Here is a 16,368-nt window from a genome sequence, read left to right as displayed (position 1 = left end):
CATTCACTGAGGGATAGTCAACACTACCAGCAAACCCAAAAATCAACTGTTTTCAAAGTGTATTTTGTTGAGTCACTCCGGTGTGAACAGTGTTAGCTTTGTTCATTATCTCAGTTTGAACTCTTACCCTGCCTTTCCCTCATGCTGCTGAAACACCTGAATCCCTCTGGTGATCAATAAAGCTTCATCTTATCTGTGTTAATAAATGCTTAGGAATGAGGCATTTGTTTTTATCTCTCTATCCAATAAAAAAGGGAAAATCGTAATTCTACTGCAAACCTTTAATTAGTGGAAGGCCTTTTCTAAGCTATTTGGTTTCCCCGGTTTGTTGTGGAAGAACTCAACGTGTCTATATCTGACCTCAACACTATCCAACACCTCCGGGATGAACGGGAACGTCGAGCTTCTCTCCAAACGTCCGTGTTGGACCTCCCTTTTCTCTCCTGCCTGAATAGAAGCTTATCTCTGCAGCCAGGTAAGAACGTCTGCACCTGGAACACCTGGAACCAGAGCAGTGGAGGCCGTTACAGAAACAGTGATGTGGCAAACAATCCCACACTCGCTGCTATATAACATGTGCAATATCATTATTATTATGAATAATGTTCTATAATAACGTGCACTTATGTATCTGTTAATATTTACTTAATGATGTGACCGTCTGTTTCCTGTAGTTATTGAATTGCTTTTTTTTCTGCACTGTTAGTGTACAGTTTTTTATTATGCTGCTGTATTTATTGTATTTGGAACAGGTGACCTATCATGCAAAATGCACTTTTGTACGTCTTTTCTACATGAATATGTTTCCCCGGTGTTCCAGGGAACTCACCAAGTGTCAGAAAACACAACCCTCTCTCTTTCCCTCCATACCCAAATCTCTTAAAAAGGGGCTGCAACGGATCTGATACAGACTGATCCAGATTTGAACACTTCTGTGACGTCACAGAAGTGGCGCTACGGCTATCGGGCCAACTCCACCAATCAGGAGGAGACAGCCACGGACATTGCCGTTGGAAAGCGCTGGAGACGCTGTAGTACATATGCCAGGCCTGTAGATGGTGCTGTTCTCACAGAATCAGCCCATTTAAAGACAGTGTTAAATTGAACGAAATGAGGAATGGCTAAAATGCATGATCAGTTTGGTATTTTGAAAAATAAAAAGTATAAATATATATAGGTATGGTCCTACACTATATTATTCACATATAGCATGATAGGTCCACTCTGGCACAACAAATTCCTTCAGGATAAATAAAGTCTTATCTCATTCAACAACAACATGAGAGCAGCAATTTTAAGACAAAGTCATCTGTGTTTTTTTCCCCATCACAATTTTTATTATGTGACTTTTTAACAATAAAAACAGGACATTAAAAATGCAGATGCGTTACACAGAGGGTGCTGAATGTGATGTGAAGAAGCTGCACTGAGGCTGAAGCTCCCCCAGCAACACCTCCACACCCTGGAAATACTCCGTTTGAATAGAATCTGCACGAGAAGTGGAAAATAAATTCACGTAAAAACACTTCGGAGCAGTTTCTTGAACATCGTTACACTCGGCGTGAGTCGGGAATAAATGTTTGGCGTCCAACAGAAAGGCTAAAAACTAAAGGAACAAAAAGCAGGGCCGATACAAAATGAAGACAACAACAGAAGTAAGAAAATGTTACACATGGTCGAAGATAAACACTGCAGCTTGTGGTTATACAATTTACATTTCAGGAGCTGGAAGAGGACTGGGAGGAAATTAAATGTGATACCTAAATAATAAGTCAACCGAAAGATACATTTATATATATTTATATAAAAAATAACAGTGCCTGAGGTGAGCTGCAGCCGCGACAGGCCGAGCTATTCGTTTGGTTTTTGGCATTAAAAAAAGGACGCAGCGTCCGACAATCCCAAAGGAGAAGAAAGAAAGACTTCCTGTTTGTCACGAAGGTGTTTTCTACGAGTATACGTGTCGTGTGAGCGCACGCTGAAGGGACACAAGGGTCATATTAAGGGGGAACTCGAGGGAGAGCATGATTGGTTAGATTCAGAGTCAGGCGACAGCGCCCCCTGCTGGCTTCTCTTGATTATCACACAGTATGTTGTGACGGACGCTCTCAGGGCGGGCAGGAACTAATGGAACATCAGGAAGGTCCTCCGGAGGGCTAGAATATCTTCTTCTTTTTGTTCTTTTCCAAAGTCCTGCAGACACACGAGGACAGAGGAGAGGTCAACAAAAACATTTCCCAAAATAAGATTAATAAAGTTCATCTTATCTTAATATCATACTTTTACATTTAACTACCTGTGATCAGGCCCTTCATAGTGTTTGTTTGACAGTCTACAAATTCACTGTCAACACGTATATTTCATTCTGATGTATCTTCTATTGGTGGTTCATTAAAAAATAGATTTACTCCAGTGGGTTTTCCCCTTTAACACAATATGCAACTTAATGGTCTCTATGTTGTAGTTTTACTGATGACTACGGATGTTTCCAGGGTAACAGTTAGTGTAATGGCATCAAGGGTTTCCTCTTGCCACTATAGAGCGGGGTTGACGACACGCAATCCAAAACAATAAGCAGCCGAAGGTTTTCAGTCAAAAAGATGTAATTTATTAACAAAAAAGTATTGACTTAAATAGTCTCAAAATAAGAATCTTTAAACAATATGTCGGCGGTATGCTTTCCTATTAAACTAAACTATACTTTGTTTGCATTCCAATTTGCAACACTAATTTCTGTCGGCAATTTGCGGTGGAAAAACTGTTCCGCTCCCCGTCTCATCGGGTCTCCCAGCACGCCGGCTGTCCTCAATTACCTCACTTAAATACACACCGGAAGGTACACGGAAACAGATCATATTTACGATATAAAATAAACAATCACTTCATCAAAACATATTCACCATGGCAACACAAATCATTTTCCATCATTAAATCATTTATCAAATTATGACTCTAAATAATAACCCTGACTGCATGGTGGCTCTAACAGCTAGCTCTGCTCCGGCTCACCTGTGAAGCGCTATATGAGTAACATGTGTCCGTTAGCTCTGCTCCGGCTCACCTGTGAAGCGCTATATAAGTAACATGTGTCCGTTAGCTCTGCTCCGGCTCACCTGTGAAGCGCTATATGAGTAAGATGTGTCCGTTAGCTCTGTTCCGGCTCACCTGTGAAGCGCTATATGAGTAAGATGTGTCCGTTAGCTCTGCTCCGGCTCACCTGTGAAGCGCTATATAAGTAACATGTGTCCGTTAGCTCTGTTCCGGCTCACCTGTGAAGTGCTATATAAGTAACATGTGTCCGTTAGCTCTGTTCCGGCTCACCTGTGAAGCGCTATATTAGTAACATGTGTCTGTTAGCTCTGTTCCGGCTCACCTGTGAAGCGCTATATGAGTAACATGCGTGGTTACCTGGAGGCGTCGAGTTTCTGCTGCTCCAGGATCCTCTGCTGAGCCTCCCAGCTGTTCTTCTCCTCTTCCAGCTGCCGGCGTTTCTCCTCCAGCTCTCGGTGCTGCAACTCCAGGTTCTTCTTCATCTGCTCGTGACGCCTCTGGAGCTAAAGACACGAACATGAAGAAGAGACATGAAGAAGAGACATGGAGAAGAGACATGAAGAAGAGACATGGAGAAGAGACATGAAGAAGAGACATGGAGAAGAGACATGAAGAAGAGACATGGAGAAGAGGGGACACATGTTGATGTAGAAGAGACATGAAGAAGAGACATGAAGAAGAGGGGACACATGTTGATGTAGAAGAGACATGAAAAAGAGGGGACACATGTTGATGTAGAAGAGACATGAAAAAGAGGGGACACATGTTGATGTAGAAGAGACATGAAAAAGAGGGGACACATGTTGATGTAGAAGAGACATGAAGAAGAGGGGACACATGTTGATGTAAAAGAGACATGAAGAAGAGGGGACACATGTTGATGTAAAAGAGACATGAAGAAGAGGGGACACATGTTGATGTAGCAGAGACATGAAGAAGAGGGGACACATGTTGATGTAGAGGAGACATGAAGAAGAGGGGACACATGTTGATGTAGAAGAGACATGAAGAAGAGGGGACACATGTTGATGTAGAAGAGACATGAAGAAGAGGGGACACATGTTGATGTAGAAGAGACATGAAGAAGAGGGGACACATGTTGATGTAGAAGAGACATGAAGAAGAGGGGACACATGTTGATGTAGAAGAGACATGAAGAAGAGGGGACACATGTTGATGTTGAAGAGACATGAAGAAGAGGGGACACATGTTGATGTTGAAGAGACATGAAGAAGAGGGGACACATGTTGATGTAGAAGAGACATGGAGAAGAGGAGACACATGTTGATGTAGAAGAGACATGAAGAAGAGGAGACACATGTTGATGTAGAAGAGACATGAAGAAGAGGGGACACATGTTGATGTAGAAGAGACATGAAGAAGAGGGGACACATGTTGATGTAGCAGAGACATGAAGAAGAGGGGACACATGTTGATGTAGAGGAGACATGAAGAAGAGGGGACACATGTTGATGTAGCAGAGACATGAAGAAGAGGGGACACATGTTGATGTAGAGGAGACATGAAGAAGAGGGGACACATGTTGATGTAGAGGAGACATGAAGAAGAGGGGACACATGTTGATGTAGAAGAGACATGAAGAAGAGGGGACACATGTTGATGTAGAAGAGACATGAAGAAGAGGGGACACATGTTGATGTAGAAGAGACATGAAGAAGAGGGGACACATGTTGATGAAGAAGAGACATGAAGAAGAGGGGACACATGTTGATGTAGAAGAGACATGAAGAAGAGGGGACACATGTTGATGTAGAAGAGACATGAAGAAGAGGGGACACATGTTGATGTAGAAGAGACATGGAGAAGAGGGGACACATGTTGATGTAGAGAGACATGAAGAAGAGGGGACACATGTTGATGTAGAAGAGACATGAAGAAGAGGGGACACATGCTGATGGAGAAGAGACATGGAGAAGAGGGGACAAATGTTGATGTAGAGAGACATGAAGAAGAGGGGACACATGTTGATGTAGAAGAGACATGAAGAAGAGGGGACACATGCTGATGGAGAAGAGACATGGAGAAGAGGGGACACATGTTGATGTAGAGAGACATGAAGAAGAGGGGACACATGTTGATGTAGAAGAGACATGAAGAAGACGGGACACATGTTGATGGAGAAGAGACATGGAGAAGAGGGGACACATGTTGATGTAGAAGAGACATGAAGAAGAGGGGAAACATGTTGATGTAGAAGAGACATGAAGAAGAGGGGACACATGTTGATGTAGAAGAGACATGAAGAAGAGGGGACAGATGTTGATGGAGAAGAGACATGAAGAAGAGGGGACACATGTTGATGTAGAAGAGACATGGAGAAGAGGGGACAGATGTTGATGGAGAAGAGACATGAAGAAGAGGGGACACATGTTGATGTAGAAGAGACATGAAGAAGACGGGACACATGTTGATGGAGAAGAGACATGGAGAAGAGGGGACACATGTTGATGTAGAAGAGACATGAAGAAGAGGGGACACATGTTGATGTAGAAGAGACATGGAGAAGAGGGGACACATGTTGATGAAGAAGAGACATGGAGAAGAGGGGACACATGTTGATGAAGAAGAGACATGGAGAAGAGGGGACACATGTTGATGAAGAAGAGACATGGAGAAGAGGGGACACATGTTGATGAAGAAGAGACATGGAGAAGAGGGGACACATGTTGATGTAGAAGAGACATGGAGAAGAGGGGACACATGTTGATGAAGAAGAGATATGGAGAAGAGGGGACACATGTTGATGTAGAAGAGACATGAAGAAGAGGGGACACATGTTGATGTAGAAGAGACATGAAGAAGAGGGGACACATGTTGATGAAGAAGAGACATGAAGAAGAGGGGACACATGTTGATGAAGAAGAGACATGAAGAAGAGGGGACACATGTTGATGTAGAAGAGACATGAAGAAGAGGGGACACATGTTGATGAAGAAGAGACATGGAGAAGAGGGGACACATGTTGATGTAGAAGAGACATGAAGAAGAGGGGACACATGTTGATGTAGAAGAGACATGGAGAAGAGGGGACACATGTTGATGAAGAAGAGACATGGAGAAGAGGGGACACATGTTGATGAAGAAGAGACATGGAGAAGAGGGGACACATGTTGATGAAGAAGAGACATGGAGAAGAGGGGACACATGTTGATGAAGAAGAGACATGGAGAAGAGGGGACACATGTTGATGTAGAAGAGACATGGAGAAGAGGGGACACATGTTGATGAAGAAGAGATATGGAGAAGAGGGGACACATGTTGATGTAGAAGAGACATGAAGAAGAGGGGACACATGTTGATGTAGAAGAGACATGAAGAAGAGGGGACACATGTTGATGAAGAAGAGACATGAAGAAGAGGGGACACATGTTGATGAAGAAGAGATATGGAGAAGAGGGGACACATGTTGATGAAGAAGAGATATGGAGAAGAGGGGACACATGTTGATGTAGAAGAGACATGAAGAAGAGGGGACACATGTTGATGTAGAAGAGACATGAAGAAGAGGGGACACATGTTGATGTAGAAGAGACATGAAGAAGAGGGGACACATGTTGATGAAGAAGAGATATGGAGAAGAGGGGACACATGTTGATGTAGAAGAGATATGGAGAAGAGGGGACACATGTTGATGAAGAAGAGACATGGAGAAGAGGGGACACATGTTGATGTAGAAGAGACATGGAGAAGAGGGGACACATGTTGATGTAGAAGAGACATGGAGAAGAGGGGACACATGTTTATGTAGAAGAGACATGGAGAAGAGGGGACACATGTTGATGTAGAAGAGACATGGAGAAGAGGGGACACATGTTGATGTAGAAGAGACATGAAGAAGAGGGGACACATGTTGATGTAGAAGAGACATGAAGAAGAGAGGACACATGTTGATGTAGAAGAGACATGGAGAAGAGGGGACACATGTTGATGAAGAAGAGACATGAAGAAGAGAGGACACATGTTGATGTAGAAGAGACATGAAGAAGAGGGGACACATGTTGATGTAGAAGAGACATGAAGAAGAGGGGACACATGTTGATGGAGAAGAGACATGAAGAAGAGTGTACACATGTTGATGTAGAAGAGACATGGAGAAGAGGGGACACATGTTGATGTAGAAGAGACATGAAGAAGAGGGGACACATGTTGATGTAGAAGAGACATGGAGAAGAGGGGACACATGTTGATGTAGAAGAGACATGAAGAAGAGGGGACACATGTTGATGAAGAAGAGACATGAAGAAGAGGGGACACATGTTGATGTAGAAGAGACACGGAGAAGAGGGGACACATGTTGATGTAGAAGAGACATGGAGAAGAAGGGACACATGTTGATGTAGAAGAGACACGGAGAAGAGGGGACACATGTTGATGTAGAAGAGACATGGAGAAGAAGGGACACATGTTGATGTAGAAGAGAGGACACATGTTGATGTAGAAGAGACATGGAGAAGAGGGGACACATGTTGATGTAGAAGAGAGGACACATGTTGATGTAGAAGAGACATGAAGAAGAGGGGACACATGTTGATGTAGAAGAGACATGAAGAAGAGGGGACACATGTTGATGTAGAAGAGACATGAAGAAGAGGGGACACATGTTGATGTAGAAGAGACATGGAGAAGAGGGGACACATGTTGATGTAGAAGAGACATGAAGAAGAGGGGACACATGTAAATGTAGGAGAGACATGAAGAAGAGGGGACACATGTTGATGTAGAGGAGACATGGAGAAGAGAGGACACATGTTGATGTAGAAGAGACATGAAGAAGAGGGGACACATGTTGATGTAGAAGAGACATGGAGAAGAGGGGACACATGTTGATGTAGAAGAGACATGAAGAAGAGGGGACACATGTTGATGTAGAAGAGACATGGAGAAGAGGGGACACATGTTGATGTAGAAGAGACATGAAGAAGAGGGGACACATGTTGATGTAGAGAAGACATGGAGAAGAGGGGACACATGTTGATGTAGAGGAGACATGGAGACAGAAAGCCTCTTGAATGTCTCGTTTACCTCGGCCTCGGAGTCTCGGAGCTTCATCAGCTTCTCCTTCACCTTCATCTCAAAGACCTGCTCCATCTCCTGCTCCATCTTCTTCATCTTGGACACGTGGTCCCGCCGCTCCTCCTCCATCTGGGCCAGAGGACTCCTGCAGACACAAAGCAGGGTTTAAAAACTCACACTCAGCAGAATCGTGCCCTGCCTACAGACTTAAAGGAGCCTTTCTGACTGCAGAGTGATGAAGAAGAGGAGGAGGAGGTGCTTTCCTTCCCAGCGAGGAGGGAGGGAGGTGACAGGGTTCAACAGGAGAACAGCTGTTATTGGGAATCAAACCTAAAACTGCCCCAAACCCACGTCTCCTGCTGAAACCCCTCTCTCCTGCAGACAGGCTCCTGGAGTGTGCTGATTTGTTAATATGAAGGAGGAAAGCAAAAGCCTTTTCTTTACACTGTTAGTTAGAATGAAGTAGCAACGTAGCAGCTTAGATCTGTGTCGAGATACAAAACAAACAACTGAGCCAAAGCATGTATTATTAGCGTTAAGCTAGCTGTTAGCGTTAAGCTAGCCGTTAGCATTAAGCTAGCTGTTAGCATGGCTCTACGCAACGTGACGAAGAATCCCATCTGCGTTAGTTTGTGTTTTTTTAAATATGATAAATACAGCTCTGGACAAATTAATGAGACCTCTGAACATTATGAGTTTCCCTGCTTTACTATTTATAGGTATGTATTTGAGTCAGGGTTCATACACTTTTTCACCAATGATTTTCAATGACTTCTCCACTTCTCCAGGACCTTTAACTAATTTTCAATGACCAAAAACATTACTCTTTACCACTGAAAATGGTTTATTTGAACATGGAACAGGAAAACAAGGTCTGAAACACGTTGTGCCTAAAACAAATAGGCTTACTAGCTTCTACTAAAATCTCTCACCAGCAAAATACCTCGACAGTTAAATGCCATTTTACGTTTCATTACTATACGATACAGTATTTATTATCATTATAGTATTACTATTTTGGCGATTAGATAAAATATAAATTATATTTGATGCAACTTTAGTTACATTTCCATGAATTTTCCAAAACGTCGGGAAAAATATTGTTTTTCAAAACTTTTCCAAACGCATTTTGAATTTCCATGACTTTTCCAGGTTTTCAATGACCGCAAGAACCCTGTTGAGTAAAATGTGTTTGTTGTATTTTATTCTATAAACTAATGACATTACCGAGTGGTCTCGTAGTTTCTTCTGGAGCTGTAGATAAAGTGATTCTTGTGTTGGGTATGTTTACTTTTTGCCTGTCCTAAACATGTTATAAATAGAATAGATCACACTTGTTTCCTTGCACCAAGTTAACGAGTTGAATGTTATTCCGCTGAGTTGACTCCGTTAGTGGATCAGTTTGTTGAATTCTCGGTATTTTCTTCAGCCAAACTGGAAACACCTTAGCTGCCAGAAATGTATATAATAATATAAATATTTTTTAATTATATTTAAATTGTATTCCTTAAAGGTGGGGTATCTAATTTTGGAGAAACCGGCTCGAGTGCGCTAGAATTTGAAAATACGCAGCCGAAAAAAATCTGCCTCTTCCTTCAGACTTCCTCACAGAGCCCCTCCTCCAACACACACGAACGCGCTCATGACCAATGAGGGCACGAGATAAGTTTGTGCACAGATGGAAGGCTGACAGGCAGGTAGGCCATCCAGTTACTTTAGCCGGCTCAGATGATTGGTCGTGCTTTGTACAGCGCCACGGCTTCCACAGATGATATTTATTATGGATTTTTTGTCAAAGCTCTTCAGATATTCATTGCTATCAGGATGTTAAGAGCATTCCATGGAAAATAACAAAAAGTGTATCTGGAGCCGGTTTCTCAAACTTACCTACCCCACCTTTAAATTAATATAAATATCTTTATTTAGCTAATTCTTAACTTATTTTCTATGTTTCCAAAACCATTTGTATCCTGTTATTTTATTTATTTCATTCTTTAATGGAGCCCCTTCCACAAAACCCAATTTCCCCAGGATGGTTAAAGTGTTCCTCCCAGAAGAATCCAGATCAGAGGATCAATTAGTCAGTGTTAGTTTAGTGATCAGTGATTAGTTGAAGCTTCAGAGGATAATCAATGAAACTGCACAAAGCGAGAAGCTGATTTCAGATCGTCACATGCATCAGATCATAGGTGTTTGGAAGGTGTCCCCGCCTCTCATGTGGAATGATGTAACCGCCAAGCAGGATCAACGCATTTCAACCAGACACATTTCAAAGCCATGCAGGAGGAAAGCATGAAGGACTGAACGAGGGGATGAAGCCGAGGAGTTTGAAGAAGTCACTTACATGCTGTCAGATGTCTCAGTCCTAGAAACAAACACACAGACTCTTAACATGCTGCCGTGAACGTGCTTCAGCAGGCGGTGGATTAGAGCTCCGTTAGTACAGATTAAACACACTGCTGCTCAGTTAGAGTGTGTGTGTGTGTGTGTGTGTGTGTGTGTGTGTGTGTGTGTGTGGTTTAGTGCTGCCTCAGTGACAGCTTGCACACTGAGTGTCTGCAGACTGCGACCTTTGTCTGAACTGCAGATTCTGTTCACACTCAGCAGCGACATTCTCCCACCAGTTGATATTATTAAGGCCTTTTAAAAATCCCTAGCAGAGAGACATGGAGAAACAAACAAGGACTCCAATGATCGGAGCACAGACACAAGAATCACACACATCAACAGATAAATAATAACATCAGGGTAAATGGACTGTACTTAGATAGCGCTTTATCCAGTCTTTAAGACCCCTCGAAGCGCTTTACATACTACATGTCATTCACTCAGAGCAGTGCGCCTGACTCTAGGACCTAACATTCACACAGAGCAGTGAGCCTGACTCTAGGAACTAACATTCACACAGAGCAGTGTACCTGACTCTAGGAACTAACATTCACTCAGAGCAGTGCGCCTGACTCTAGGACCTAACATTCACACAGAGCAGTGAGCCTGACTCTAGGAACTAACATTCACACAGAGCAGTGTACCTGACTCTAGGAACTAACATTCACTCAGAGCAGTGCACCTGACTCTAGGAACTAACATTCACACAGAGCAGTGCGCCTGACTCTAGGACCTAACATTCACACAGAGCAGTGAGCCTGACTCTAGGAACTAACATTCACACAGAGCAGTGTACCTGACTCTAGGAACTAACATTCACTCAGAGCAGTGCACCTGACTCTAGGAACTAACATTCACTCAGAGCAGTGCACCTGACTCTAGGAACTAACATTCACACAGAGCAGTGCACCTGACTCTAGGACCTAACATTCACTCAGAGCAGTGCACCTGACTCTAGGAACTAACATTCACTCAGAGCAGTGCACCTGACTCTAGGAACTAACATTCACTCAGAGCAGTGCACCTGACTCTAGGAACTAACATTCACACAGAGCAGTGCACCTGACTCTAGGACCTAACATTCACACAGAGCAGTGCACCTGACTCTAGGAACTAACATTCACACAGAGCAGTGTACCTGACTCTAGGAACTAACATTCACACAGAGCAGTGCACCTGACTCTAGGAACTAACATTCACACAGAGCAGTGTACCTGACTCTAGGAACTAACATTCACACAGAGCAGTGCACCTGACTCTAGGAACTAACATTCACACAGAGCAGTGTACCTGACTCTAGGACCTAACATTCACACAGAGCAGTGAGCCTGACTCTAGGACCTAACATTCACACAGAGCAGCGTGCCTGACTCTAGGAACTAACATTCACACAGAGCAGTGCACCTGACTCTAGGAACTAACATTCACACAGAGCAGTGTACCTGACTCTAGGACCTAACATTCACACAGAGCAGTGCACCTGACTCTAGGAACTAACATTCACACAGAGCAGTGTACCTGACTCTAGGACCTAACATTCACACAGAGCAGTGAGCCTGACTCTAGGACCTAACATTCACACAGAGCAGTGAGCCTGACTCTAGGACCTAACATTCACACAGAGCAGCGTGCCTGACTCTAGGAACTAACATTCACACAGAGCAGTGTGCCTGACTCTAGGACCTAACATTCACACAGAGCAGCGTGCCTGACTCTAGGAACTAACATTCACACAGAGCAGTGTGCCTGACTCTAGGAACTAACATTCACACACCGTTGGCCATCGGGAGCAACTCAGGGTTAAGTATCTTGCCCAAGGACACATCGACATGTTGACTGCATGGGCTGGGATCGAACCTACAACCTTCTGGTTGAAAGACGACCACACTCCCTGCAGCCACAGTCGCCCATAAATACGGGCGACTGGGTTTTTTCTAGAAAGATATAGTACGAGTACTGAGGCTCTGATCTTGTATAAGACGTATTAACCAAAAGTATATAATTACTGCGTTACAAGAGAAACTACCTTAAAGTAGGCGCTGATCTTGTTTATAAGGTATATACATTCTGGTGAGAACATGACGCCTGTATACAAGATGTCTCCTGACGTAAACAACAAAGCTGTCTCTGCTGTTTGATACTCATACCTCTGGAGGAATTACACAGCTTTTGAGGAACAGAAATATTGTTTTCTGATCACTTTAACATTTTACCGGGAACATCTGCATTTTGGTTTCAGGGCGCAGAGACCCCGTAATCCGGTGCAGACTGAACCCTTAAATAATCAGAGCGAACTCCAGTGGAAACAGCCCCAACGTCCCCAAACGTCCCCAAACGTCCCCTTTGTTAACGGACAAGGACTAGCACATCTACATGACGCTAGCGAACAGCAAATAACCCAATGTTGCTTGAACTAAAATCATCTAATCCGTCCCAATCTTCATGTTTAAAACGAGTCCAAGCCAACGACATTCACGTGGTTCATCTATGCTTGCATCTTTAATTGTTATTATTACCATGATATCATTATTATAGTTTGTTATTGTGAGCAGATGGACGTACTTGGTGAGCTGTCCCTTGTTCTTGTTGTTGTCCATGCCGTTATACGTGACTGCAGCGAGTTTCCTGCTTCGGTAATTCTCGTAGTGAACGTTGTTCGTCACGTCCTTCAGGTCCTGCATGTTAGTGCTGGGGGGAAAAAAACATTTACATTTGAATGACATTTCCTTTAATCTTTGGATTCAATACTTGAAGTCACTGTTAACAAACTAGAGTTGATTTATTAAACCCATTTCTCACCGGATGAGCATATTCCGGAGGATGGTGAAGTCACAGTGCTCTCCGTTCTCCACTGTGAGGGACACACAGAGCGGATACATTTGAAACAACTTGGTTTGTATTTCTGGTTATTATCAGTTAAAAAACAAAATTAATATCAGGGCAGCGAGAATCAGAGAGCAAACACGTGAACATTGGAGGAAAACCAGAATAATATGCATCATGACAGTATAGAGATACAACATATCTTCACACACAAGAAGTCGTTTTTAATGTATAAACTGGAATTAATTTGATTAAATCAATCAAAATTTTAGTGCATTTAGTTCCAGGACTACTTTTTTTATTGCGCCCACAAGACATTATTTTTATTTATTCAATGCTTTTCTACGCTTATTGTTATTAAACAGTATAATTTGAAGATGTGTTCAGTTATATATTTTGTATCAATAATATAATTTTACTGCCTTTTGTCATTTTATAAAATGATTTTGATTATCTTTTCACTGGATATATTCTTTGAAACACAATCATTTCAGTATGTTTCTTTTACTGTCTTAGTGAAGCACTTTGTAAACCTTAAATAATCTCCAATGTATTAGAATGATAACCCAGAGAGCTGCAGGGAGAGGACGCACCAGCAGGGGGCGTCCCTTCAGCACCGCTTAGCATTCCCTCTGCATTAAACCTCCCCCAGTCCTGACTCGGAGCCAGAGACATCTTTGGTATTCAAGAAATCCCAACAGACAAACAGTTCATAGTAAAACTCCCACAGTCCTCCAGCAGGCTGCATATATCTTCAAACCACCGTTACAACACTAACAGAGAGAACTCTTTAAAGAAGAGACACTACATACTGATATACACCTGAACATCAGCAGGAGAGGACTCTTTAAAGTAGAGACACTACATACTGATATACACCTGAACATCAGCAGGAGAGGACTCTTTAAAGTAGAGACACTACATACTGATATACACCTGAACATCAGCAGGAGAGGACTCTTTAAAGTAGAGACACTACGTACTGATATACACCTGAACATCAGCAGGAGAGGACTCTTTAAAGTAGAGAAACTACATACTGATATACACCTGAACATCAGCAGGAGAGGACTCTTTAAAGTAGAGACACTACATACTGATATACACCTGAACATCAGCAGGAGAGGACTCTTTAAAGTAGAGACACTACATACTGATATACACCTGAACATCAGCAGGAGAGGACTCTTTAAAGTAGAGACACTACATACTGATATACACCTGAACATCAGAAGGAGAGGACTCTTTAAAGCAGAGACACTACATACTGATATACACCTGAACATCAGCAGGAGAGGACTCTTTAAAGTAGAGACACTACATACTGATATACACCTGAACATCAGCAGGAGAGGACTCTTTAAAGCAGAGACACTACATACTGATATACACCTGAACATCAGCAGGAGAGGACTCTTTAAAGTAGAGACACTACATACTGATATACACCTGAACATCAGCAGGAGAGGACTCTTTAAAGTAGAGACACTACATACTGATATACACCTGAACATCAGCAGGAGAGGACTCTTTAAAGTAGAGACACTACATACTGTTCAGTAACTGCTACGTGTCACTTCATCTGAACACTATCTTTAAAGCTTTGAATGTCTCACCAAACTGTGACAGAGACTTCCTGTGTGAGGTCAAACTCAGCTCTCATTTCCTGCGCTGCACAGACTAACTTCTACTTTCCCACTAATAGCTTCGTCTATGTGATGATGATGATGCTTCTTTTAAATCATCAGTTGCTTGTGTTTTCTTCATAAAAGGCTTGACATGCTACTAAACGTTGGTCCTGATAGGTAGTTTCACTGTTAGTAGATCAAAGAAAAGCAACCTGACAAAGCCAGTTTGCAGAAAACATGACTAAAATAACATCAAAGGAATAGTTTGAATGTAGGTTTTATAAAGTATTAAGCCACAGTCAGTGTATAACTAGCTATTTACACACCTGTATGCTGTATTTAGCATGTTGTCACCGCTTTACCGTCAGACAGCCACTATATTTGCTACCTTCAAATCCACCAAACTCAATTGACAAAAGCAGTCATCATTAAATGCAGAACAGTGAAGGTTCTGGTCGACCGCTGCCTCAATCAGCTGGTATGTTTGTGTTGTTGAGTCACTTTGGTGGATCTGTACGAACCCTTAAAAAACAAAATAATACAAACTAAACTAAATGAATTACGGTGGAAACTCCCGTCTTCTGAGAGTTAAAGTGACTGTTTTAGTCGATGGAGTTTAGTGGATTCAAAGAGAGCTCAGTGCTTGTGTCTCTGAGCTACTGGAGGTACAAAAACATGCGGCTGATGCCTTTAACTGGTGATGTGTTTATCAGCAGACAGTTTAACAGTGATTAAAGAGTTACATTAAGGACACAGACATGTTTTAAAGCCCCTGTGGAGTAATCTCATTATCTACTTATGACCTTCTTAAGTTTCTCACTGAAAAATACTGTGTGTGATGTGAGGCCTACGATCAAATGCTGTATAAATTATGTTGGGAAAATCCTGAATGTCCTCTTCCAACATGAGAGCAACATGATTACAAAGGTATCAACTGTAGCTGTGAACATGACAGGATGTGTGATTACCTAGAAGAGCATCAGGACTGTTTGAGGCATATGATAGCTATGTGATTAACATGATGATTCAGCCTCTATGGAGAGAGACATATGACAAGCATGATCATTTCTGACGTGGAGCTAATCTGAAGTAAACATTGAATACTGCTTTCTATTCCTCCATCTTGTGACTGTGGAACTCCCTCTATCAGCATGTGAAGGACACTGTTCAGGAACTACTTGATGCTCTGTATGTGATGACTCCTTCCATTCTGGAGAGGATCACAGATACATGGATCCTGAGGTTCAAGCAGATATTTTTCTAACAACTTACATTTTGTGTAATTTGTTTGTAAACACTTTTACTCTAAATGGATCAATTGTCACAAACTCGATTTCCCTCTCCGAATAAATAAAGTTGTGATTCTGATTTAAACGGCACATGGATTGTGTTGTTGCTCTGCAAACCATCTACACATGAGGTCCGATCAATAACCCAACACACA

The 16,368-nt window shown here is 42.4% G+C and overlaps 1 protein-coding gene across 1 annotated transcript in view; it reads right to left on the bottom strand.

Annotated features, from left to right (window-relative positions):
- Positions 1 to 1,312: 1,312 nt before the first annotated feature.
- Positions 1,313 to 16,368, bottom strand: part of LOC307027087 (septin-7-like) — a gene marked incomplete at its 5' end in the record, with an annotated part of 23,918 nt that continues 8,862 nt past the window's right edge. Inside the window, 6 exons of the mRNA XM_079695289.1 lie at positions 1,313 to 2,193; positions 3,409 to 3,554; positions 8,095 to 8,230; positions 10,430 to 10,450; positions 13,036 to 13,161; positions 13,273 to 13,324. Of these exons, the coding sequence (XP_079551415.1) occupies positions 2,157 to 2,193; positions 3,409 to 3,554; positions 8,095 to 8,230; positions 10,430 to 10,450; positions 13,036 to 13,161; positions 13,273 to 13,324 (518 nt within the window). The 3' untranslated portion in view covers positions 1,313 to 2,156. The remainder of the gene's footprint in view (positions 2,194 to 3,408; positions 3,555 to 8,094; positions 8,231 to 10,429; positions 10,451 to 13,035; positions 13,162 to 13,272; positions 13,325 to 16,368) is intronic.

This window comes from Notothenia rossii, assembly GCF_949606895.1.
Source record: "Notothenia rossii genome assembly, contig: scaffold_305, whole genome shotgun sequence".
In the NCBI taxonomy this organism is placed as follows: Eukaryota; Metazoa; Chordata; class Actinopteri; order Perciformes; family Nototheniidae; genus Notothenia; species Notothenia rossii.
Note: the sequence above shows the minus strand (reverse complement) of the source record. Positions and strands in the feature narration are given on the sequence as shown.